Consider the following 25,514-nt stretch of genomic DNA (forward strand, 5'->3'; position numbering starts at 1 on the left):
TCGGCGCCAATCGAGAATTGGCAGAACTCGGCCATTTCTTGATTAAAGAATCGAGTAAACTGGCCAATTCATATGCCCAGGAGGGGGTGCAATGGCACTTTATACCCCCCCAATCGCCTCATTTTGGAGGTCTTTGGGAGGCGGGTGTCAAGTCGGTAAAGCACCACCTAAAACGAGTAGCGGGAAATGCCAACTTGACCTTCGAACATCTCATTACGCTACTAGCACAAATTGAGTCAATACTTAATTCCCGTCCTTTATCTCCCTTGTCACAAGATCCCAATGATTTAACTCCCTTGTCACCCGCTCACTTCCTGATTGGAAGAAGTCTCACGGAGTTGCCCGACCCAGACCTACAGCATATTCCTGCAAATCGGTTGTCGGTATTCCAAAGGATCCAACAAATCAAGCAGCACTTTTGGACGCGTTGGAGCAAGGAATATGTCAGCGAACTGCAGCAGAGGGTCAAGTGGAAGGCACGTCAGCAGGACGTCCAGGAAGGGGTACTTGTGCTTGTCAAGGAGGACAACCTTCCTCCCTCCAAATGGCGCATGGGACGAGTAGTTGCAGTACACCCTGGCCAGGATGGAGTGAATCGTGTGGCTACTTTGAGAACTTCTAGTGGTTTGGTGAAGCGCTCTTTTAGCAAGATATGTCCCCTGCCGACGAACACTGTCATTGAAGACGCTGCAAGCGCTTCAAGGCCGGGGGCATGTTAGGGACTCTAAGTTATTGGTTTTTTGTTTTCTATTTATTTTTTATTGTTGTTAATGTTAGGTTTATTGTATACTGTCATTTACTCCCTTAAGTTACGCCTATGTACTGCGATACTTTTCGGAGAATACCATCTGGGTGCCAGACCACATGGCCCATCAGGCCAAAGCTAAGGATACGCTTTGGTTGGGGAATGTGCTACTAGTCGAAGAATCTTTCTCTATAGGGACTATTGCTTTGATGGTCAATTTGTTGGACCCGCAATATTCCCAGAAAAGCGATTAGTATAGATATTCCCCAGATGGCCACGAGTTATGGGATTCGTTGTAGCCATAGCTTATAATGGTTCTTGGTGGTGGTGCGCCCCTGGTTGGAATTCTTCGGGGTTAGTACTTAAGGGATAATCGGAGCAATTTTCTCTCTCTTTTTTTCTGCTTTTCCTGTGGTCTCGTCGGGTGAAAGCTACGTCGGTGACGGGATGTGATCCGCATCATATCGTGTACCCGCCCAATAAGCATTCTCCCTATTCTTCGTTACTTAGACCAAGATTCTTACATTCTTTTAAGATAAGTGCATAGTCAATACAGTCCATTTTTACATAAAACAAATTGTCTTTGTCGTGTTTCATTTATCGAAGGAACACCCTTAACAGTATGCGTACAAACTCGCTGTAAAATAGATTTTATATGATACGACCAAATTATAAGAGCCAGTATTTTTGCGTACATAGACACGAACATTTTGAAGTGTTAGTAAATTGGCGTCAATAACTTGTGTCAATAAAAAGTTTAATTTTTCCATTGGGACTGGCACCAACAAACCATGCACATCGAAATCTTCAAAAATAAAGAACTATCCATACATAAACCATTATGAATATTACGTGTAAGACATCCCTCTCGACATTGCCAATTCTACTTGTTGGTCAAGTTTCATAATCTTCGGTCATGAATGTGGAACAAGTAGTGTCACATGTAGAGTTGCCGTCCTAGAACGGTAAGTAAGTGATCTATTTGATAGGGGTTGGTTGAGGGTGCTAGATTAGGTAGGTAAGTAAAATTTACGGTTCACCACGAATGTTTTAAACAAGAAGCAGAATCAATATAAAAAACTTTAAAAAAAGTAAATATTTAAAAAATTCGTTACGTCTTCTCTACCTATCCCTAAAACTTTATTGAAGTGTCTTCAGGCGTTTTAAATAAATTCACGGTTTTGTACATTTTTACCAAACTCTACTGTGTAATTCCTCCCGAACTATCTTTGGACCACAATTTACATAGTAAACTAGTATTATTTTCGAATGTAGCATGTGTGATTAAAGGTTGTGTATGTCCTGAAACATTCTGTATTATAAAAAAATACGTTTAAAGTGGTTTTCAAGTTATCTTTAAAGTAATAGAACTGAATAAATCAAATCCATCTTTTTTCATGCCAGCAAGAGCGTAATTATTAATTCTTTAAATTTATTAATTATTTCTTCTGAAATTTTATTATTATGATGTATATTTGGAAATGGAAGGACTGTGTTATAACTCTATAAAACATGATATACCGTTTTAATCGTTAAGGTACTTCTTTAGGTCTCGAGGAAAGACATTTTTTAAGGTATTATTCATCTATCGTTTAGCTAGCTACTGCTAGTCTACTCTTTAGCTTGACGCTTAGCTTACAGCTTTTCCGAGATTCCCAAAGGTTTAAAGATAAGTCCAATAAGTTATCAATATCAATAAGCTTGAACAGCACGTCTTGTTAACAACAAAACAATTATTTCCATTTTAATACGTTTCTTATAACCCATTTGCATGCGCTTGAATTGAAAAGAGCCATAACGACTTCCACTCTAGCTTGACACACCTTTGATCTATTTTATAATAGAAAAAGCCGCTTTGCAAGTATAATCTGGACCCCAAGCCAAATACCAGATTATTAAAAAAAAGTGGGAAACTCACGTTAATCAAGACAATTTAAATAACAACGACTATTGGTAATATGTAAATGTAAATATGAATGAATGTTTACTCATAGTTATTTGGTAGTAAGATGTACTTTATAAAAGCTTTGGTTCGTCGAGGAATACTAATAAACGCTAATTTATAATTACTTTCTACGGTACTAGCGTTTATTATGTTGTCTTGAATGTTTTAAAGTCGATCATTCAGGTTATTTCTATTTGGATATACGAGAGTTGATTAGGAAGAACGCTTCTTTGATTCGGAGGTACATATAAATCATGGCTAATTAATACTGTTTAAATTATGATCGTGAGGAATCAAGAAATTAGCAATTTATTACAATAAATTTTGTTATCATTTATTTAGATTAGCATCAAGAAGGGTTTTGTTTATAGTTTAATTGTTTTAGTCACATCAAATATCAATTAAAATTATGCCATGACCACTATATAAGTAAAATAACAACATACCAATCAAAAATGTCACTCGAGCAATTATAATGCTCTGAACAAGTCCTTTCCCTGTCCTTAACATATTTTTTTAGATAGTCCCATACTGGGACAAATATTACAATATAACATTCCTAAGATTGCGTTTGACTCCTACACGATGGCTACACCTCTTACGGCTGATTTATTATTTATTGAATTGGTATCAATCAATAGAATTGAGGGGAAAATACGTACAATATGTGTATCATGTTGTAAGGATTAGAGTGTTAGAGTTACAGGATCTGAATAAAAAATAAGACATAAGTACTCGTGTTAGTAGTATCTAAAGTTAGCTCCAGCTTTGACGGATTTCATGAAGTTAAGATTTCGAGTTAGCGTCTTTAGACGTCGCTGCAACGAACAAGCACTAGAAGTCCACATTTTTAGCGTATGCATACGGATAGTGTTCAACAAAATTCATTAAGTTGCTGAACTCTTAGTTGATGAAAGGTTGTATAGAAAATTAGATAATTATATGTACTCGATCGTAGCGTTAGGTAACATAAAACAATAAACCTCGAGATTTTGAGAACTAACGCGACGTATCATATCTATTTTTATACACCAGTTTCAGTAACCTTTCGTAATTACTTTCAAATATATCTGTGTTAGGAATAATAGTGTTAAACGTTATAACGAATTGCCACAAAAAACTATATTAGGTCATATGTAATTAGTCATTAATTTTATCTCTGCTGATATCCGGTATGTCACGAATTCGAACGCTACTGGTTAAATCTACGTTTATATACAGGAACCTATAACATGTTCAAGGACCAAAAACAGAATTAGACACTATTGAAAAAAAAATTCATTTTCGGGTTCTCAGGTCACCAATCATTGTCAAAATAGTGGGTACTGAATTCAGGTTAGTTCAGATTAATTTCCATAAGTACCGAGTAGTATACCTTCAAAAGCATTAAAAAATCCATCGTCAAGTTAATGAAACGCCAATCTTCACGGATCTTTAAAATGAAATTAACGTTAGACAAATCCACTAATCAAAGGAAATATCAATGAGTTAGCATGCAAGCATCTGCGCGATGAATTTATTAATTTTTGTTGAATTCATCAATGAAAATTTAATTAAGACACACGTAAATTGTGAGAAAAGCTAATCGGAGAAACGCGTTAGTTAGAGACGCGTTCCGATAGAAGGCGCTCAACCGTTCTTCCCACAAAATGACTCAATCGATCTCTGATAGGTGGCATGAAAATTCGCGCCTCTTGGAAGTTACATCGGAAAAGTATCATTCACCTTTTTCCGGAAACTATTATGTGTGTATTTTTTATTTTCCAGTAATACACCGCGAAATTCCAGAAATATTTCACTGCACTACACAGTTCTTGGATATTTAATCGAACAGACTTAATTAATCCAGGTACAGGCAAATTACAATAATTTCAACTATTCATATTACGTTCTTCTGGCGACCTTTAAAAAAATCTTTCATTGGCATTGAAACTTACATGCTCTGATTTTACGTATTATCGCGTGATTAGGCTATTCCCAATAAATACTCAATTATCTTGCAACTACTCGCTGAAGTACATTAAAATGATCAACTAATAAGAAACTTAATTACTCATTTAGTTCTATATTCATTAAATCGATTTTTTTCAATAACCTTTAGGGCCCATTTTTCATTATTTTAACATGGTTCCTGTATGGTAAAACGTTAGCCTTTGCCAGAGCATAATGGCTGTTCACTATTGACACTGATATTAAATATGTATTTGGGTAGAAAATAAATTACTCAAGTCTATAACCAGAGCAATTTAACTCGAAAAAGTATAAATTATTATTTGATTAATAACGAATTATACAGGAATATTTTTAATCGGGCCAGGTGTTTCATTGTTGAAAAATTTTTGATATTCATGTGATAGTTTTCGAGATACTAATAAAACAGCATAACCAATAATAATGTTGCGATTTTTAGGTTTGAAATTTGTAAAACAAACATAACACCTACAAAATATTTGAATAATTAATATTGAGTAGCACTTATACTACATGAGGCTTCCTGATCTTATGCGCACTTTATGATGACACTCGTTGAAAATTGATGCCGGAAAGTGAAAAAGTAAACCCGGTACCACGAGTCCGAGAAGGTGTGTCAAGGCGAATGGAACATTGACTTTCATTCTCCCAGTGAGCATTCACCATTTTTTGCTTTACAAGAACAGTTTTTCTTTATCAGTTTGTTGTCACTTTTTCTCATTTATTGTGACCTATGTCCTCATAGATAATTCTGAAATTTCTATTCTAATTACAAATTTAAACCTGACGTGGGGAATATACCGCACCTAGAACTAAAATATTTTATTTATCTCATCTGTATTCAAACTATGATCCACTTCTAGTTTTGTTATGTGCGTGTTACAAAATCGTTACGGTAGAGCTTTCAATAGTGAAATTTACTGGTCACATAGAATTTGCCTCTCTTGATGTATTAATTGGAAGATGAATCTTTGATAACAGGATAATGGATATTTCTGGTCAAAACAGATGGTCACATTTACTTCTTTCAGTACATACTATGCTGCATGAAAATCTACGAAAACCATAATGTCTCAACAGTAGAAAATTACACAAAACCCCCTCCCAAAGGCATTCAATTCCTTCGTTTGTCCTTTACCTGAAGCATCAATTACCCAACGCAGAATAGTAATTAATGGCTAATATACACTTATTTGCAGTAATAAATATTACGTGCAATGTCGCACGACCTCACCTCAATCTTAGAAGATCTAGGTGACGCTAATTTTACGAGTAATAACGAAGATATCATGTGTGCTACACTAAGATGTTGCCAGTCTTAATTATGCAAATTACGAAAGTAAAAGTCGTGTCACGAGCTGAGATCGGAAAAAAGCGAAAGTTCTAGATGTAAAATTTTTTGTTGAATCTGGTATGTATTTGCTACAGATATCAGATTAAAAAGGCTTTTGGTTCTCGTTTTTATGATCAAATCAAAAATGATAAAGATATTTCTTGTAAATCTTAGATTAAGCAACTAACCACTTAAGGTGACTTTTACGTAGTCGTCCGTATGTCAGATGTTATATAAATAGCAATTAACCATGTCGTGATGTTTAAACAATTTTATAACGACCTATATGAGAACAGATACAATCTAAATCGCATAAGCCAGTAAAAGGACTTAATCATCCTAGATAAATAGCGCAGATTGGGATTATTAAAATTATATCTCGTTCACGTTTATAGAATTACGGCCGAAGTAATAACTTTTAGAAAAATACTCTTTCCCGGGACAATGTCCCGAAATAAATTCTTTATATTATTTTGTATTTATTGTAACTGTCATGCCTTTGCTTTTATTTGTTAATGATAGAGGCAAGCGTAAAGCGTTTTTCTGTATATAGGAAGTAGGAACATTGCGCAGAAATTTGCCATGTTAAGGCATTTAAACATTATAGTAATGAGATTGTTGACAATTTAGAATGTTTATGGTTGAGATATTTTTATGTTGTATTGTAGTAGTGTCGCAGTTGGAAAGGGAGGGGGAAATTGAAGAGAATTGTAGGCAATTAACTTTCTTTTTACAAATTTACATATTTCAAAAGGTTCCTTATTAAAAACAGGAGAATAATTATTATTTCTCCTTATGGAAATCAGGAGAGGAACGAGAAAAGTGCAACAGGAAGAGAAAAACTTGAATAAGGTGATGTGCGAAAAAAGAAAGCTCATGAGACCAAAGAAAGACAGCTACCGACATATTCCTCATAGCAACATTTTCTGCTCCAAAGCAATGACCAATTTGCAGACTTGCAGCTTCAACTAAGATGCCGTACCGTGCATATCCTTGGAGTAGTACTGGCACCAAATTTGAACTAATTATTTCAGAAGTTCCGGAAGCCGTAAAGAGAAAATCACCTTCAAACTTTATGGACCTGTTGATAGGAAATTTATTTGATATATTCGAATGAGAGAATTATCTAGAGTTATCCGAACATTGTGTTTCGACACGTGTATATTAATGCTTAAATAATCGCTGTTACAGAACCATCAATTTAAGAAAGTTAATTAAATTAATTAAGTAATAAGGTATATTAATTAAACTAAAAATATTCAATTAAAAAATGACCCAAATTAATATCAAGATTCAGGTATTAGTTAAATATCAAACAATGAAGGACTGTTTCCAACCTCTAACAGCTCATTTTCAAATGAAAATTCAAAGATCGGCATAAAATCACCGTATCTCATTGTCCTAAAGATTGGAAATTATCAATTCGTCGAGAGTAGGCATGAAAGATTTGCGAATTTACACGCATTATTACACTAGTCAATAACAAACAAAGTAACAAACAATACCAAGTAAAAAGTATAAAAAAAAGTTTAATGTTGTATTGGGAAATTGGTAAGATGTTTTGAATGCTTCGACTTAATTGGTGGACTTTCAGTTAGTGATATTTCAGGAAGCATATCATAATTTTCTTGAAGCAGTTGAAAATGGTCTTGAAGCAGAATTTTTTTTTCTAATCCAGTGGTATACCTGTATTAATTAATAAGTAATAAGTTACAAGAATAATAATTTTTAACTATTTGGAGAACAATTTGAGTACAGTGAAAGTCGAATATAACGACGGCCAGGAGATGGAGTAAAAAGGGTCGTTATATCCTGTCATCATTAAATCAAGATTTGTTTTTTTATTATTAAAGAAACATGAAGAAAAACCCAACAATGCATTTAAAAAATTTACAAAAGATAAATAATAAAACTTAAACAATTTAAAATAATTTCGAACCTTTCTTTAAACATTATTTATTCAAATACTCTGTAGTTTTTGTTTGCTTTCTGCAGCCTAAGTCAAAATAAATCAATTCAATATTTTTCTCTATGCAACTGATTTCATTGAGACGCCTTCTGTTGCTGGAATAACTGCATAGCACAAAACTGTTCATGGTTTTTACAGCTTGAAGCTCTTTTACAGTTAATAGCGGCTTACAATCTTCACTACCCTCAAAATTATCATCAGTTTTATCTTAGATGTTTTGAATGGTGAGCACTTTCTTTGCAAGTTGCTCATCAGATATAGGACTCTTTTTTCCAAGTGCAGGTCGACATTCACAAAATCAGTCCAGAGTGTATTTGGCGATGTAAGATTGTCTTTTATCATGGCAAGAGGCAAATGATTGTCTTTTTTAAAATCATTATTTATCCTTCTTGCCACCTCAGCTAAAGGAAGCTCGTCCTCTTGAAAGTCGTTAGCCACTGGTGTTAACCTGCATGCCTAAAACATTTTATGATTGTTGGGGGTGATATGCTGTTCGATGCTTTAGAAATCATTTATATTGCATTCAAAAGATTAAGAGCATACTTTTTTTTATTGGTTGTTTTGATTAATATTCATTAGCTGGATATTTATAAAATTAATTGATCTTAGGATGTCCTGGTTAACCAGTTGCAGAACTGATGTGGTGTTTGGTGCGAAATATTGAACATTGACATTCTTTAAACTTAACTTTTTTGAGTGTGCTGAACAATTGTTTATCAAGAGCAACATTTTTAAATTTCTTTAAATTTAATTCAGAGTCTTAGTTGTGCAAAAATTTTGCAAGCAGATCTGACATCATTCAGGTATTTTTATTAAACATGTAGGACAGAGGTAACGACTTAGAATTCTGGAAATAGCGAGGTTTCTTTGATTTTTCAATAATAATCAATTTACGTTTTTCTGATCCTGTCATATTGGTGGCAACAAGAAGGATAAGTCTTTCTTGAGACATTTCTCTACCTGTGCACTTCTCTCCTTTAAATATAATAGTTTTGTTTGGAGTTATTTTGCAGAAAAAACCAATTTCATCTGTGTTAAAAATCTCGTTATTCTGGTAATTTTTTCGAATTTTTAGCCGCACAGCTTTGAGCCAACTTTCCGCCACTGTAACTGATACACTAGTAGTTTCATCACTAATTTTCCTAAATAAAATGTTATGTCTTTGCAAGAAACATTTAATCACAACATTTTGAACATTTATATTCCGTGCCTTTACTCATTATTTTGGCAAACTGTTCGGCTTTTGCTTCTATACTATTAGGCCACTGATTGCTGAACCTTTACTTTTTCTTTTTTAAACTACATAATTAATGCATGATCAATATTCCGATGATTGACTAACTCGAGTTTTTCCTTTGGAAACAAATTTTCAGTAAACCCGTTCTTGATATTTTCTCGGTTCTTCCAGATTATAGACAGAATCGAATGCGATAAGCGCAACTCGTTGCAATGGTATTATTGCTTTCACCTTCTGTAGGAATTATTATACCATTTTCCTCAATGGTCAAAACTTTTCATTTTCTTGAGGCCATTTTTAAAACATGACAAAAATACAATAACGCAAGAAAGATGAATACATACAATAAACACAGCTTGGGTATCTACATGGCATTTGATTTTTAGCAAAATTGGTTAAACACGTCAATATTTATTTTACCCGATGCACTTTTTGGTAGTATTCTGATGCTACAAACGCTAAACCCTTCGCTGGGGTGACAGTTACCCTTAAAAGTTTAAATGGAAAGGAGGTTCAAGTGGTACATCATTTTAAAGATCTTTTCAACTTGACTTTATCTGATATGTTACTTTTCATCATAGAGAAAAATAATACCAAAATCAAACAAAATTTTAAACAATCAAATTATTATTTCCCTTAACTTAGCAACTGTTCAAATATTCACCTTTGACTTCTTGATTTTTATTTATAATTTCTAAAATATTTGGAGAGATTGGCCTTAGTTCTTGTTTTATATATTCTTTGAGTTCGTTAATATTATGTGGTTTCGTATTGTAAATCTTCGATTCTAGGCATCCCCATAAAGAGCAATCGAGAGAAGTGAGGTCGGGAGATCTCGGCGGCCATTCTATTGATCCTCTTCTTCCTTTCCATCGATGAAATATACAGTCGACAGCATTCAATTATGAATTCCACAAAAAGAGATTAAAACTTATAAAAAAGAGGTGGTTTAGCAGCTTTACATACAAATCGCAGACAAACCACGACTATACATATGTAGGTGTGTCAAATATGTATATTAAAAAGAAATTTTCTAGGGTTTGTGTATAAATCGTCTAAAAGCACTGCTTTTTAAAAAATGGCGGTCAACCTTTGAATGACTTTTCAACGAAAACCGGCAGTGTCGATTTTATTCTAAAATTGCTATAGTATATCCCATAGCATCGTTATACCCAGCTAGCCAACTGCCAAAAATCTATTTTTGTGGCATTAAATGCGACTTTTTTTTATAATGGGATGAATGCAAATCTAACCAAACGTTTGAATTTTCGTCATTATAGGCGACATGTTATAAATGACGTCGTTATTCGCGACTTTCAGTGGAATTTCTTAATTTTCTTTACATGCTGTACACAAGACTTCAAGGAAATATTCTTATAACATAATTATTCTCCTGTATGTGTTATTTTCAAGAGCTCGAAACGTGTGTTAAAGTGCATCATTCGTTTTAACAAAACTCACCAAACCAGCGCCGAAACTCTCCTTCGACCTATTTTTCCACTTTGTCACCACCATTCTGATCCTAACTCACCACACAAACACCAACAACCAAATGTCAGAATGTCAATTAGCCGAAACTTGGTAAGCAACCATCTAATCCACACCAGTTTTGCCACTTAAAAATTAATATTTAATGATTAAGCACAAACACTACGCACGCTAATTAAGAAAGAGTGTGTCGCCGAGTATCCAAAAACGAACTTTTCCGGTAAACTGGTCGCCGAGGCACCTGTGCACCCATTTAAAAATAGGAAACGCCGATGAAAACCCGTAAGATTCTGGTAGTACCCAGCTGAAGGTCAGCAATAGTCCGCGATCTTCCTCTATGATATTCTAATGTTGGAAATCCTCTCTGACTAATCACAAGTAACGATACGCGAAATTATTATACAATGAGTTTTGATTACTGGTGGCTAATTATAGTTTGATTCTCTTACCCGGAGTTGTTGAAAAATAATTTTGATTCAAACGTGAGTGTCTCAAATAATAACAATTCTTTACAATTCTCTTTACTTGAGGAAGTCGATTGCTTAGTTGCGGTCCATCCAGTTTTATGGTATTTGACCTATTGAACAGGAAACATCCTGTAGCTCCCCGGAAATACTGTGGCATCTTTCTTTTAAGTTTACACACGTCGACCTTTAATTTTTTTTTTATACAAAAAGGAAACCAGTTTCAATATTTCATTGATGAATTTATTTAAATATTATTAATATCTGGCAAGTCTAATCATTATAAAACATCCAATTATATGATACCCACAAATGCGGTTTAACTACCTCCTACCGAACAAAATTGTAATTTATCATTAATAACATATGTGTGTAAATTCCTAAAAAATTCCTCAAAGCTGTACTATAATTGTCAAGAAACTACATAGAATACGTATAAAAATATGAGTAAGAGAAGACGGTCGCATCCCCTATACGTAATAACTAACTCATTGTCGCATTAGTCGAATTGCAATAGAATTGTATGACAAGTGATTGATGAATAAATGTCAATGTTACTTTCAGATAATCAATGCTTGAATGCAACTGTCAATGTCATCCTTTGGAAAAAAATAGCACCTAATCCCCATTGACTCACCACTCCAGGAAAATGCGCTTTCTTACACGTAAATATATTGATTAATATGATTTTTTTGCAAATCGTTTCTATGCATCTACCTTCTATTCAGAGTGTGTAGCCCTCAATGTTAGGCCTTGATTAATATCCGCAATACTTATTTCGTTAAAGCTTTCGATCAGCGGTGGTTAGTTGCATTTTGTTCAATAACTTACTCACTTGTACGGTTCCACAGACAGGCCTTACCGTCTATTTCTGTCTATCCTCACTAATCGTTGAAACCTCTAAAATACCTTTGAGATTCACCCTAGGATCTGCACTTTTTATTCGTTTTTAAATAACCGCCTTCGAAACATTAACTACGTAGATGACCTTAAAATCCTTTCGAACATCTACATCGTGGAAGACTGTTTCTATCACTTCAACGTGATATCGATGGCGCGTCTAGGCCACTCTCTTTCAACTTATAATTACGGATTAAAACGCAAATTACGTAATTTGAAAATCATTTTAATCAAAAAAATTTCGTGATTTTTGAATACTAATTCGTTTTAATTCGAACTAGAAGTAAAAAGAAAGCCGCTCTTCCTGGTATGAGTTTCTCGAGCTCACGATTTTGACGTTGTCTTTATGAATTATTTCTCCTTCGTTCCACATATGGACCAGATAGTTTCCAGCGCTAGCGGTATTCTTAGTTTCATTACTAGAAACTGCAAATTTTTCGAGAACATTTCAATCCTCTGATACTCTTTTGTACGAATACGACAAAGAATAAAATTTTAAACCAACTTTGAACAAAATAAAAAAAAATAATTAGGAAATTTAAATGGCAGTTTAAACCACCGTTAATTTGCACATTATTAAGCGGAAATATATAATTAATTCAACGATCACGCCAATAATAATGATTAACATTTTAATTTACAAATAATAATTAGATAAATCAAATCCGATTTATTATGTATTGATTTCATTTTTTGCTAGTATATCCCTGTGCGATTTATAAGTTAAACCCATTAATATGAATCTATTTTAATAAAACTTGTCAAAGAACAAATAAATCAAGTTTCTTTAACTCCCAGTTTCTGGTATACCCTCGTATATACTCATACAACGTTTAATTAAATTGTAAAAGAGCTGTCTATCGCCATAGGATGTGCTTTAATAGTACAATAAATATTCAATAACGTCATGAAAAACGCCAATTAGATAGATGAATGAAGTAATGTTCCTTTTTGCATCCCATGCATGGTCACTCAATTAATATGTAAGAAGCTGGAGTGAATAAGACTGTTAAATTAAATTCTTACTGAATGGGTATTTAAGTGATTATCCGAGAATTTCCCCCTTTCGGGAATTTGCGTTTATTTTTAAAAATGTCGGATTTCCGGTAGAAAAGTCATGGACAATAATTATTTACGTAAAAATCCCCTATGCCGCACTAATCTTTGCGATTAGGGTTAATATTTTTTTAAGCCCTAACTGGCACTTAAAAAAAAATCAACGGCCGTTATCAACCACATTATTATTCTATAGAAAGACACAGAATATATAGTACTCGAATTCCTCTAATGTAAAGGTTTAGATATAATTATAAATATCGTATTATGCCGATATGGGATTATTAGATTTATTTATACAACTAGCTAAATGGTGACTCATAACACTCGAACGTAAAACGCATATGAGTCTTAGGCGAGGGTGGCAATCATGCGAGTGTGTTAAGAAACTTTCTTGAGGGTTATATACATTATTGTTTCCATGCTCATAGATTATATTCATATAAAAAATGAAAATAAGAGTGTTAATTTTGCTATCATAAAAAAATACTCTCCGGCCGGGAATCGAACCCGGGTCTCCCGCGTGACAGGCGGGGATACTTACCACTATACTACCGAAGACTTAGATAATAAAAACATTCGTTTATTATACATTTGAATAAAAATTATAAAAGAAATTGAAAAAAATATATTTTAATTTGAATTGAAAAACAATATATTCAAATGTCAGTAATATAATATGTACATGATGCATAATATTTGAACAGAATAGTGTTAGGAAATAAGATTAGGTAAGTATGTATTAAACATAATATGAAGTAGGTAAAAACACTTATTTAATATTGTGTCAATAACGTCCTATCAGCGTTTTCTGCATTTTTCGTGCATATGTAGAATTATATAAGATTATGTAATTCTACATTTTCTATACATGCGGTTATCGTCCGTAAAACGTTTCGAGATGGATCACAAAGGATTTTTACACCGATCCATGGCACTTTGATTTGCATTGAAAAACCGCAGACTGATATTTAATTGATGTTATAGAAGATAATAAAGTTAATACAAAAGCTCTTGTAAAAAAATATTATACTTGTTAGGCAACTATTACCTGACACTTTGCGGCACACTCCTAGAAACATAAAATTCAATTTCAAATGCAAACTAATCTAGGGTTTTTCGTGAAATTAATACGTTTTTTGCCCAAATCAGTTTCCATTTAATGGGATTCCTCTTTAAACATTTTACTGGCCATATGTAACTCGACGTTCACATAGAATTCTGTACCAAATACTTATCAATTTATATGTTGTGTGTTGTTTACACGTCATAATCATATACATAATATTACATATTGTAATATTAAAATTGGAGGATACGGATTTTAAAATTAATTTAAAATTTTATGATTTAAAAAAAATAAAAATTTTTACTTTAATGAGGATAATAATACAGTAATAGAACGAAATAACGTAAGTCTTCGGTAGTATAGTGGTAAGTATCCCCGCCTGTCACGCGGGAGACCCGGGTTCGATTCCCGGCCGGAGAGGATTTTTTTACCTACTAATTATATTTTAAATTCTGAAATTACAATTTTGAAACATGGGAATCAAAGAAATACATATTTTTTAAATTGTTCTCATATTCGTACCACTAAACTAAAACCAAATATTAAACACTAATAAATAGTAATCTTTCAAGTTAAAAATGATTCATTGGACTTTGAACATTAAATAGGAGATAGATGCAAGAAAAATAATATACAAAATCACACGTATCATCATATGTGCGGCATAAAAATGTCAATGTAACTCTTACCGCACGAGCGTAAAATATTGCGTACGAGTTTTAGGCGAGGGTGGCATATCGCGAGTGTGATAAGAAACTTTCTTGCGGTCTATGCATGCCATTTACTAACTAGTATGTAATAGGTATATCCGATTGCAATTATATAGACAGTGTTCCTGAAGTCGCATTGAAACAATAATAAATTGAGTTCATGTAGTTTATTAAATTATATTTGTGCGTTTTGTCAAGATCGAATTATTAATATCAGATATCACCTAGAAGAATTTAACTTTCCTTAACAAAAGGTACATTTTAAGTAGATAATGTTAAAGGTAATCATTTGATTTAAAGTTTGATGGTAAATAACAAATGGCTTTATCGATGCCAAATATTTACGGTTCACCAGCTATTGTAATTTTTTTTTAATGATCCCTCGTTCTTCTGCTTTCAACGCTAAATAATAATAACAACCTTTGTAAATTATTATATTCAATTAATTAATTCTTGGTCATAAAAAAATCTAATACTGCTGAGCTGAACTGAAGATTTGCCACCCAAAGAAACGTTTTAACCGCAAATTACACGGCAATTGCTACGTCAAGTCCGATTTCTCTAACGAGGTGACCAATGTAGGGGCAAAAGGCTTATTTTCCTTGATCTCTGAATCTTAAGTAAACATAATAAAGTATATAAGGAACAGATTTATATCGGTGTTTTCGGTCTCTAACCACATTAGCCTCGACACACCCAACAGCCGAACCTTCCTTAGTTTGATGCTGTTGAATGAGCTCAAGTCGTCTTCCGAATAATTTCTGTTTTTGTATTATAATGCAATTTTTTGGATTCTAATTTTATTGTTGTACCCATTTTTGCATTTTTTGTTTGGTAAATGATTTATTTTATACCTCAGTTTTGTTTGAGTTGCGAATAATGTAGGGTCGATCTGACGGTTATTTCTTCAGCCGACTAAAGAACTGCAACATAAAGAGTGTGGGTATATACCTATATATGTATAAAGAGTATCCGGAAAGGGCATATTATAAATTCTAGGGATTTTAGAAAATCCTAAAAATATTAGTCCGATATAGCGGCCTTCGTTATCAAGTTATTTGTCCTCAAAGGAGGAAGTTACAAAAATATTTTTCCTGTAACTTTAAAACAATTATCATGGTAACAATTAAAGTTGGGGGTTTCAATAACCCATGGTCCTGATTATTTTCATATGTACGCAGATGTTTCAAATGTTTTTTTATACAAGTCAATTGAGAATTTCTCATTTAAACTTTTTAATTTTTTTAATAAGTTTTAAAAAATCAATATTCTTTTCGTAGCTTGATTTTTTCATAATTTCTTTTACCGTTTTTTTGAGAAAATCGCATTTTATTATCAACATGTACCATACATGCCAATACTTTCAAACTAAATAAAATGGCAGTTTATTGTAAAAAAATGGTATGCATTACAGCTAAAATTATCAAGAATATTTAATATGAGCGCCTTGGACTGCAACACAGCAGCTTTGACAGAATTATTTTCTGCAAGCTCAGACATTAGATGTATATCTCTATATTCCTTGTCACTAAACTCAAAGATTATTAAAGTGACAAATTTTGATTAACATTTTTGATAACTTTAGCTGCAATACATACCATTTATTATAATAAACTGCTTTTATGTTTAATTTTTAAAATATTGGTATGTATGATACAAATTTGAGTTTCTCAAAAACAATAAAAGATATTGATTAAAAGAAGGTATAACTTTCTTGTAAAAAAAATTATGAAAAAAACAAACCATGAAAAAAATATTGATTACTTTAATTCACTAAAAAATTAATGCATTTAAATGAAAAATTCTCGATTCCCTTGTATAAAAAGAACATATTAAACATCTGTTTACATGTGAAAATAATTATGACTATAAGTTATTGAAACCCCCATTTTGATTGTTACCATGATAATTGTTGGAAAGTTACAGAAAAAATACTATTTTTAACTTTTTACTTTGAGAGTGAATAACTTGGTAACCAAGATCGCTAAGAATTTTTTTTTATATGAAGAACTAACATTATTTTAGCCTTCTCTATATCCCCTAAAGTTTATGACATAACCTTTCCGAGACATCCTGTATACTATTCATTTTTATAATTCGTTATTTCGTTTATCCCCTACGGTCATGTAAGAAAAACGGAGGGTAATGGCATTTGAAGGTTTATAGTGCTAACTAGCCTCTAAGACACATCGTTTTATAAAGATAGAAATAGGAGCGCAAAAATCCCCTCGTCCTCCTGCCAATCGTAAGATCGATCAGTCTGGCGATGCATTAATTGATTGATATGACGATCGATCGGTTTGTCTATTTTTAAGATTGGTTGAACAAACGGTAAACCAGTGTTCTGCCAATGTGCTCTTGCCTATCCGTAGATCAACGAAATTGTCAAATTACGTATATTTAGATATTTTAGAAAAATACCTGCATAGAGATGAATCTACTATTAACCGACAGATAGACAGTAAACTAACATAAAGAAGCCAAAAGACAAATAGGCTATCCTACCAACTAATCAAAAACATTGAAAGACAGGCATTCCAACCGATTGATCGATCGTCTAGTGCACAGATTGACCGCGCGATGGAAGTGCCCGACCAATTAACCTACCAAATGTCAGACCGACTGACCTATTAACAGGTCGAGCGATCGACAAATAAATTCTCTGAATTACTCACTGAGCAACTGATCAGCTGATTGTAGCTTCCTATTTCATATATGACGAACTCCCACATGTAATATAAATAATTATAAAAATCTTAGATTCAACCTACAATTTTAGATTTAACGTTGCAATGATAAATAAATGATTGTAAAATTTGTCGTTGTCTGTCTACGCCATTATAACTCTCGAATCCTGTTTTCTTTCCTGTTAATCCATTTTGCTTGAAATTTTTTGTTTTGTGTTTTACACGCCTTGTTTTTATTTATATATTGTTTAAATTGCCGAAAACTCTTATATCGCTTAATAAACACTGAGTCATAAGTAGTGTTTTTATATTCGGAAATTTTTCCGTTTCGCACGTGTTTGGTCCTTGACCCATTAGGGCAATTTTTAGTTTTTCATTTGGCTTATTGGTTGGTTTTTTCTTGAAGAAAATTGAGATCTGTACGCCTCGCCCTTGTCTTTACGGGCTCAAATTACACAGATTTTTGCAGTCAGTCATTGATCTAGGAATCTGTGATCCCCCGGGTAAAAAATTCAAGTGTCTAACGATAAGTTCGCAATAAAAGTTCAAATGTTGGGACAATATCCTTTCACTTTTCGAATACATACTTTCATATAATTTTTACAAATTTTACACCGTTTAATGAAGGCGGAAGCCAGAGAATTTTTTTTGTAAATAATTTAAAAGAACCTGAACAATAAAGATTCATAAATTTAACATAACACGAAAGACAATACACTCGAAAGGTATATTGGCATTGTTCCTTGAAATTTAAACAAATTGCAACAAAAATTGTTCCGTGCTATTGAAACTGGTTATTATACCAATAGAGATCATATCTCTGCTATTGAACTAGCTCTAGTAACCTGTTTTAGGTCTACCACATGATTTATCTTATTATTGTCTTGCATTTTATGCCTTGCGACAATAAACAAACACCTTACGATTGTTGTGTGTGTAGGTCGAAATAATATTATATAGAGTGGTAATATGTTTTGTATTACCAATATTTGCAAGTAACTCGACGTGAACCACCTCGGTCAATTACTGTATCAACTATACGCCGAATTAAACGGTTCATTACCAGTTTCTACAAAAAACCAAAAGAACATTGATTAGTTAACACTTGAGTGACTCCAACAATGATTCAATGAAGTCGTAACATTTAATAAATGCCCCCATGTTCTACATAATTCTTTTCTACGGTATTTCCTATTATATTTTATTTATCCAATTAATTACGCCATTTACAGGCAACTTTACAGACGATTATGGTTGAACGTAACAAGTACTTTTTCTTGGGATTTACCAAATAATAATTATTATTTATTGAACTGTCGTGAATATTGAATTTTAATGGATTGGAGAGGAACTCGGAGGCTTCCTTATAATGTAACTCAATTTTTCCATAAAGCATGCCAATATGCCTCTTGATGTCAATATGGGTTGACCAAACTTTTTAAATTCAGTAGTAGTTCACAAGTCAACAATTGGGAGGTTTATATTAACTATATCCTATTTTCGGTTCAATGAGTAATGTAAATAATATAAAAGCTGTATCATTTTTCTGCGTAAGCCACCAGGCCCTCCAATTGTAAACTCATTGAACAAGTTCTTCTTTCAGGAGCAGGATGTGTTTGTATTTCGTAGTGACGCAGTAGATGATTCCAGTTGATTTAAAAGTTCTCCGGAAGCATGTTATAAGTCAACTCAAATCTGCATATGTGACAAATTCATTAACACCTCTCATTGCATGATCTTATCTTGATTATTCCAGCCCGTATATGGAATTTCTATTGGCACATTTACAGCTCGGTAACGAACGTGCGTATCTCTAGTGTTTGTCATGTGATGTGGTCAGAAGTTGTTAATTGGGATTGTTACTGCTTGTTGCAGATTGAAGTGTGTGCTTATTGCACTATGCCGAATTATTTTGAAAATAATAATGTAGAAGGTTGTGTCTTAATAAAGAGAATTTGTTGATAGAGTGGCGAATTGGTAGCATAAATTTGATGCAATAACAATGTTTCTTTGACAATTTAATTCAAAGTATCGCTGACGTTATTGGCTATACAATTATAATGGTTTATTAAAGAATTTGGTGTTCTGAATTCAAAAATTAATAACCTCTAAAATCTCATAAACGGTTAGGCTGCTTTCCTTGGTCGGGTCGGAAAATGATTTGATTCGTTCGCCGAATAAGGAATATCGTATAATTTATGAGCACCGTGCAACTTTAGATGGTAAAGAGACGAGAATTTCAGAATTTTTATTCAACATTATTCTATTTAAATAATATTGATTTTCAAATGGATTCTCCATTGAAAGGCATTAAGGATAGACAGGTAAGTCACACGGAGAAAGAGACTAATCAAATATATGAGTGACAAGGATGAATATAGGTGATCGTCCTTCCAACGCAGGGATGTTAAGGATGATGCTCGGAATAGAAGGAGTAACATTTTATTTCACTTGTTGCCATCAGAGGATCGGAGAAAGTGAGATGAAATGATACTCGGACTTTGGTGTCAAATTACCCAAAGAGAACTAGTAGATTTACACGGGTTGATTGAAACGATTTTAAAAATTGAAATTTTATATTTTGATTACTGCTTCGCGTTTAATTCAACTGCTCAAATGCCATAATTAACGTCAATCCGTATTAACGGTATTTTCACACCTCATCACCATCACAGATTTCAAACCGCTGAGTCAATTCTTCTTGTTACTCAACTGATAATTTTCCATAATCCGTACTTCCTTCTTCTTTCAAAGTTGTGACCTTTACAGACGTATGTAGACCGGCCTTTACATTATTAAATCGTATTATTACACGCAGGATGTTACACATTTTACAAGAGCCAAACATTCCATCGGTGACATTGAGTTATTGTTACAATGCAGATTTCGAGTGGATACTGCTGTGTTACGAAATTGAATTAAATAATACCGAACTTGTCCACGGACGATATCACGATGTTTTAGGGAAGTGTCCCGTGTTGGTTTGATAATGCTAAATGAAGTATATGACTTGTAATAATTATTGTCATTGCTGGAAACCCTGACAAGTTCGGCAGCTGGGAAATTTATTGCTGCAAAGCTGTATTTATGGGTAGTAATAATATACTAGATCTAGTAATTTATAAATCAGTTATAAGGCCATTCATATTGACTTTTTACTGCTCAAGTGAAACGTGCAGATATGGCTAATTGCAATTACGTATGTATTACAGTTTTCTTCTTTGACTATACCTTAGACTAATACGTCTTGGAGGTATTTAAATTAATAAACGTTGATAAGATTTATGTAAATTTATAAAGGTTTATGGATTGGCGAGTGCCTGTTCACTCTAGCCTGAGTTGTCTTGTAACCCAAAGCGCACTGACCTACCGAATATTAGACATCTGTAGTGTTAGAATGACATTTTAGGGTTTATTTATAGATATTCCTAATTTAAACTTAATGGATGTTAAAAATAATTAATAAGTTTTGATTTATTTTGCTGGCAGTTGTTAACCGAGCTTTCGCCGTCGTGTCAACAGACAATGTATAACTTTTTCTCTTCTTACTCAATCGTCAAATTCATATGGCAACATCTGCTTATCGGACCATCAATCGATCTCCAACGGGGCCCGTAGGAGGCCTTTAATAAACCATAAATCAACATTGTAGATTAAACGGCGATCTTAATCCATTTCCTGCCTCTTTAACTTTTAAACTTTTACGCGGTAACCACGCAACACCGCGTTACATACTTACATACACTCTTTTTAAAAAATCGATTTTACGATACTCTTGTTCACTCCTTTCACTTTTATTCCCCGACCTTCACAAGAGTGTTTGTTATGTTTCCTTTGTCTTTGTTAAATATATAACACTGCTCTATTCTAATTAGTATTTGCCTAAAAAAATGACGTGGCGTTATAAAAGTATTGTTCTTATGAGCAATTGCATCACAACGCCTTGATAAATGTTGACCAAGTCAGGAAAGGCCGATTCTGTGCCACTTTTAAGGTTCGCGAATTTCAGAAATGTGGTTACGAACATATTCCCTCAAAAACCTTTTTCAAGACCGATATGCATTAACGATAGAAAATGCGGAAGATTTCTAAAAGATACCTCCACCCTTGTAAGTCGTCAGAAGAATTTCAAAATCCTTCAAAATGTATAAAAATGTGTTGGGACTTGCCCGCAGCATCTAGTCTGAACTAATTTAAAAATTTTTTGTCGCTTCGATTTTTCGTGTCAATAAATGGATTTCTACGCTTTTGGGTATGAACCAATAAAATTACAAATTTCAGCATTTATAAATCTTATTTAGGGTATTAGTTACACCGGAATTAATTAGCGTAGAAGGTCTACTTTGAGCATCACAATTTTCTAAAGTGTTGTTTCATGAAAAACCCTTTTAAGTGTGACCAATAGATTTGCCCTACGCCTATGGTTATCAATCAATGAATTCGAAAATTTCAATATGTAATAACCACGCTTTGTGGTTATTACTCAGACCAGAATTTATTCCGTTTTTAATGTCAACATTTTTCACGTTTTCTATTTGCTTAAAAATTATAAAATATGATTTTACTCAGGTTGGGGAATTTTCATTTGCATTTTTTCCAGTAAGCATAAAAGCTATTGGTACTGGGTGAGGGAGGACTGATTTTCGAGTGTGTGAAAATCTTCAAAAAAGGAAGAAAAGAGAAATTAGGGAACAAATGAGGAGGAAATAATAAATGTAATTAAAAAAATTAACTAAAAGTGAAGTGAAATGTGGTTGTGAAATAGCAGATTCAAATAAATAGAAAATCTGCAAATTATTGTAAAAACTGGGGTGAAACACCTAATACGTAACCAGAAATATCTAATATCCAACCGATAGGGCCAAAAAATAATATTCAAGAATAAAGTTTTTATTTAAGAATAGAAGGAAAATAAGAATATAATTTAGCGATGAACGCAATGAAAATGAATACTTTTTCAGGACCCAAATAACTTAAATTTGGGTAAATCTATGGCATGTGTTTTACATACGTGTGTTGTTCTTCACTTAAAATGGACTACATTAATGAAGGATTTCCATCCAAATATTCATTCCATTTTCTCTCAAATTGACAACTTACCGGTATTTGAACAAAACTTCCATTATTCAACACAGGATGCGAGTAAAGTGGCACTACCGGCACTGAACCGTTCTTAATGTAAATGGGCCCCTGTATAGGAGTAACCGGGGGCATAGGTTCCTCCCCATCCTCATAATCATAGTCTATAACCGCGTGCACTTTCGTCTTACTTCCCTCATCAGTCACCCGCGTAAACGTAGGTCCCTGTTGCTGCGGCGTCGTCCGTCCTGCCAAAGGGGGTTGATACGGTATTTGTTGCTGTTGATGTTGTTGCAGATTGGGACTCTGTTGCCCAACAGTTTGATGAGCATAGTCCTCGTCTAGGAAGGGTTTCTGAGGAGGTGGATAGGAGTAGGCAGTGCGATGATAGGGCGGCAATTGGTGAGTGGGCGGTTGGGGCGGCTGGTAATAGTTAGTTAGGGGGTTGGGGGTGGCCAGAAACGGGGAGGAAAAATTCAAGAGTGCCATTGGGGTTCAGGAGAGCGACATGGCTTCACCGAGATCTGCAAGCAGTGCAGTAATCAAAGAAACAATTATTATAATGTTAACGGATCATTGCTAATTATTTCCTTAGAGGCTTTAAATGCCACGCCAAGCAAAACAGTTTTAGTAGTGATTAATTGCTGTGGCTACTGATACAAACGCGTTTGACATGTTGCGTTTTTTGTCAGCAACCTTTGAATCAGATAAGGAAAATTCTAATTAGATTCGCTATTGTTGACGCATTTATGCTTAAAGGGTAAAATGTTTTATACATTAGGATAAAGAAATCAGCGGGGTTCTCACGGTTTATTGGTAGCTAAAGCGTCACCTTTGCAAAGTGGGTATTTGTTTAATGCTCAGCATATTATATTATGTCCGAACCTTGTAAAATTAATACAGTGTCCCAAAATTGGGACAAATGATACAACTAATAACATAAAGGTGGGCTATGTTTTTCTACATTTGCGTGTTTGATGGTGTTGCCTACAAACTAATACCACTTATTGTATTGTTGAGTTCCTTTGTTACGTGGACAATTTTGTAAGCAGAATCAACGAAAATAATATTTTGATGGGATAATAAAAAAAAGATATACGGTTGATCCTAGATAAAAATGGACAGCGGGGAATTCCCAGAAAAGGTAACAGATACAAAATTGTCTACTTTACAGAAAAATTGCACAATTTAGAGTAAATTAATAATCTTTTTTTATACTGGCTAAGTTTTGAAAGGTTGCGAAGATATCCAGAAAAGAAAAACGAATTTGGCGGTTTTCGTTTTTTGCAAATAACTCTTACACGGTCACAATTAGAAAAATAAAAGTTTTACATTATTATTAAGACACTTTTTTGAGAACTTCTTAGCAGTTATACCAGCTTTCTTCTTAGGTCCTTACTTTCGGAGATACATTGTTATACTTTTGATTTTCTACAGGTACAATATCGAATATTTACGTTTTGAAATCGGCCATAAAATTCTTTTTTCGACCATGTATTACATTTGGTATTTTTCGCAAAAACTCTGTAAGCTTTGGGTATTAAAACATTCTTTAATTCATGTCAGGTCATAAAAGTTTAAGGATTTACAACTTAAAAATTTTTTTGACGATTTCATAACATTTATTTACTTATTTTCCACCATTGCTATAAGTCGTCTTAAAAAAAGCCTTAATGGCGATAACTCATAGTTTCTGAGCAAAAAGTCAAAAGTAACTCATCGTCATAAAAGGAATTTTATAGTGATTTTAAAAATGTAAATGTTCTATAGTGCGCCTATATGGAAATCAAAATTTTAACATCTCCGTAAGGACTTAACAAGAAAACTGACAACACTGCCAAGAATTTCTCAAAAAAGTGTCTTAATAATGTAAAACATTCATTCCTCGAATTGTAACCGTATAAAAGTTATTTGCAAAAAAATAAAACCATAAAATTCGTTTTTTTTCTGATATCTTCGTAATCGTTCGGAATTGAGTTAATACAAAAAAATATATATTAATATGGTTTAAATAGTGCAACTTTTCCTTAATTTAAGCACTTTTCTATCTATTACACTTTCCGAGATCCCCATTGGGTTTATCTTTATATGGACAGAGTGTATACAGGATGAAAATCACCACTAAAGGCAATATCAGAAACAGTAGATTTGTGTCTACACTTTTAAGCTGAGATATAATTATTTAATAAATAAAGTTTTTAATGACTGAACTATGTTTTAAAATTAAAAATTAAAATTATTAGAAAAAACTTGAAACCTACCCGTAACCACAGAAGAAAAATACATGCACACACCTACCCGCAGGTGGGTCCTGCCGTACTAAAATAATCGGTCATTCATCTTAATGAGTAAAATATTCATTTCCATTAGCATAAATCTTCATTACACAAAAAATGTCCATTGCTAATGATTTTCAGTTATCAGCTGATTGTTTCATTGTTGTGCCATTATAGCACCCGCTGCAATTGAGCAATCAAATTTATTTCCAGATAAGAAGGTTTTAATGAGTGAATGAAAATTTTCTAGATAGTATATATTATCTAATTTAAAATAATATTTTCGAATTTTTGATGACTCATAAACATATTTTTCTGAAAAAAATATGTAGCTCTTTTAATATGGAGATATTGCGTTTAATTACCACGTGGGAATAATGTAAAAATCCTATTACATATTGTAATGAATTAATCATTTTTGCTAATAACACACAAATAGGCTTCATGGAGCGGATAAAAACTTAAACTTAGCATTGAGGATAACGAATGATCATAGGAAAAGGCGTTCAGGCATAAAATAAATTTTTCTTAAATCCTCGCGCCCTCGTTCGTTAAGCCTCATCATAAATTAAGACCTATATGCGC

At 33.3% G+C, this 25,514-nt stretch overlaps 1 protein-coding gene and 2 non-coding genes across 3 annotated transcripts in view; 1 reads left to right on the forward strand and 2 right to left on the reverse strand.

The window, feature by feature from the left end:
* The window catches only part of spz3 (Spaetzle domain-containing protein 3), a 35,763-nt gene that overhangs the window by 9,989 nt on the left and 260 nt on the right, over positions 1-25,514 (reverse strand). Inside the window, exon 2 of the mRNA XM_066289123.1 lies at positions 22,675-23,177. Within this exon, the coding sequence (XP_066145220.1) occupies positions 22,675-23,142 (468 nt within the window). The 5' untranslated portion in view covers positions 23,143-23,177. The remainder of the gene's footprint in view (positions 1-22,674; positions 23,178-25,514) is intronic.
* TRNAD-GUC (transfer RNA aspartic acid (anticodon GUC)) lies at positions 13,598-13,669 on the reverse strand. The gene has a single exon. It is a non-coding gene; the product is annotated as a tRNA-Asp (tRNA).
* TRNAD-GUC (transfer RNA aspartic acid (anticodon GUC)) lies at positions 14,526-14,597 on the forward strand. Its single transcript has one exon. It is a non-coding gene; the product is annotated as a tRNA-Asp (tRNA).

This window comes from Euwallacea fornicatus, chromosome 13, assembly GCF_040115645.1.
Source record: "Euwallacea fornicatus isolate EFF26 chromosome 13, ASM4011564v1, whole genome shotgun sequence".
In the NCBI taxonomy this organism is placed as follows: Eukaryota; Metazoa; Arthropoda; class Insecta; order Coleoptera; family Curculionidae; genus Euwallacea; species Euwallacea fornicatus.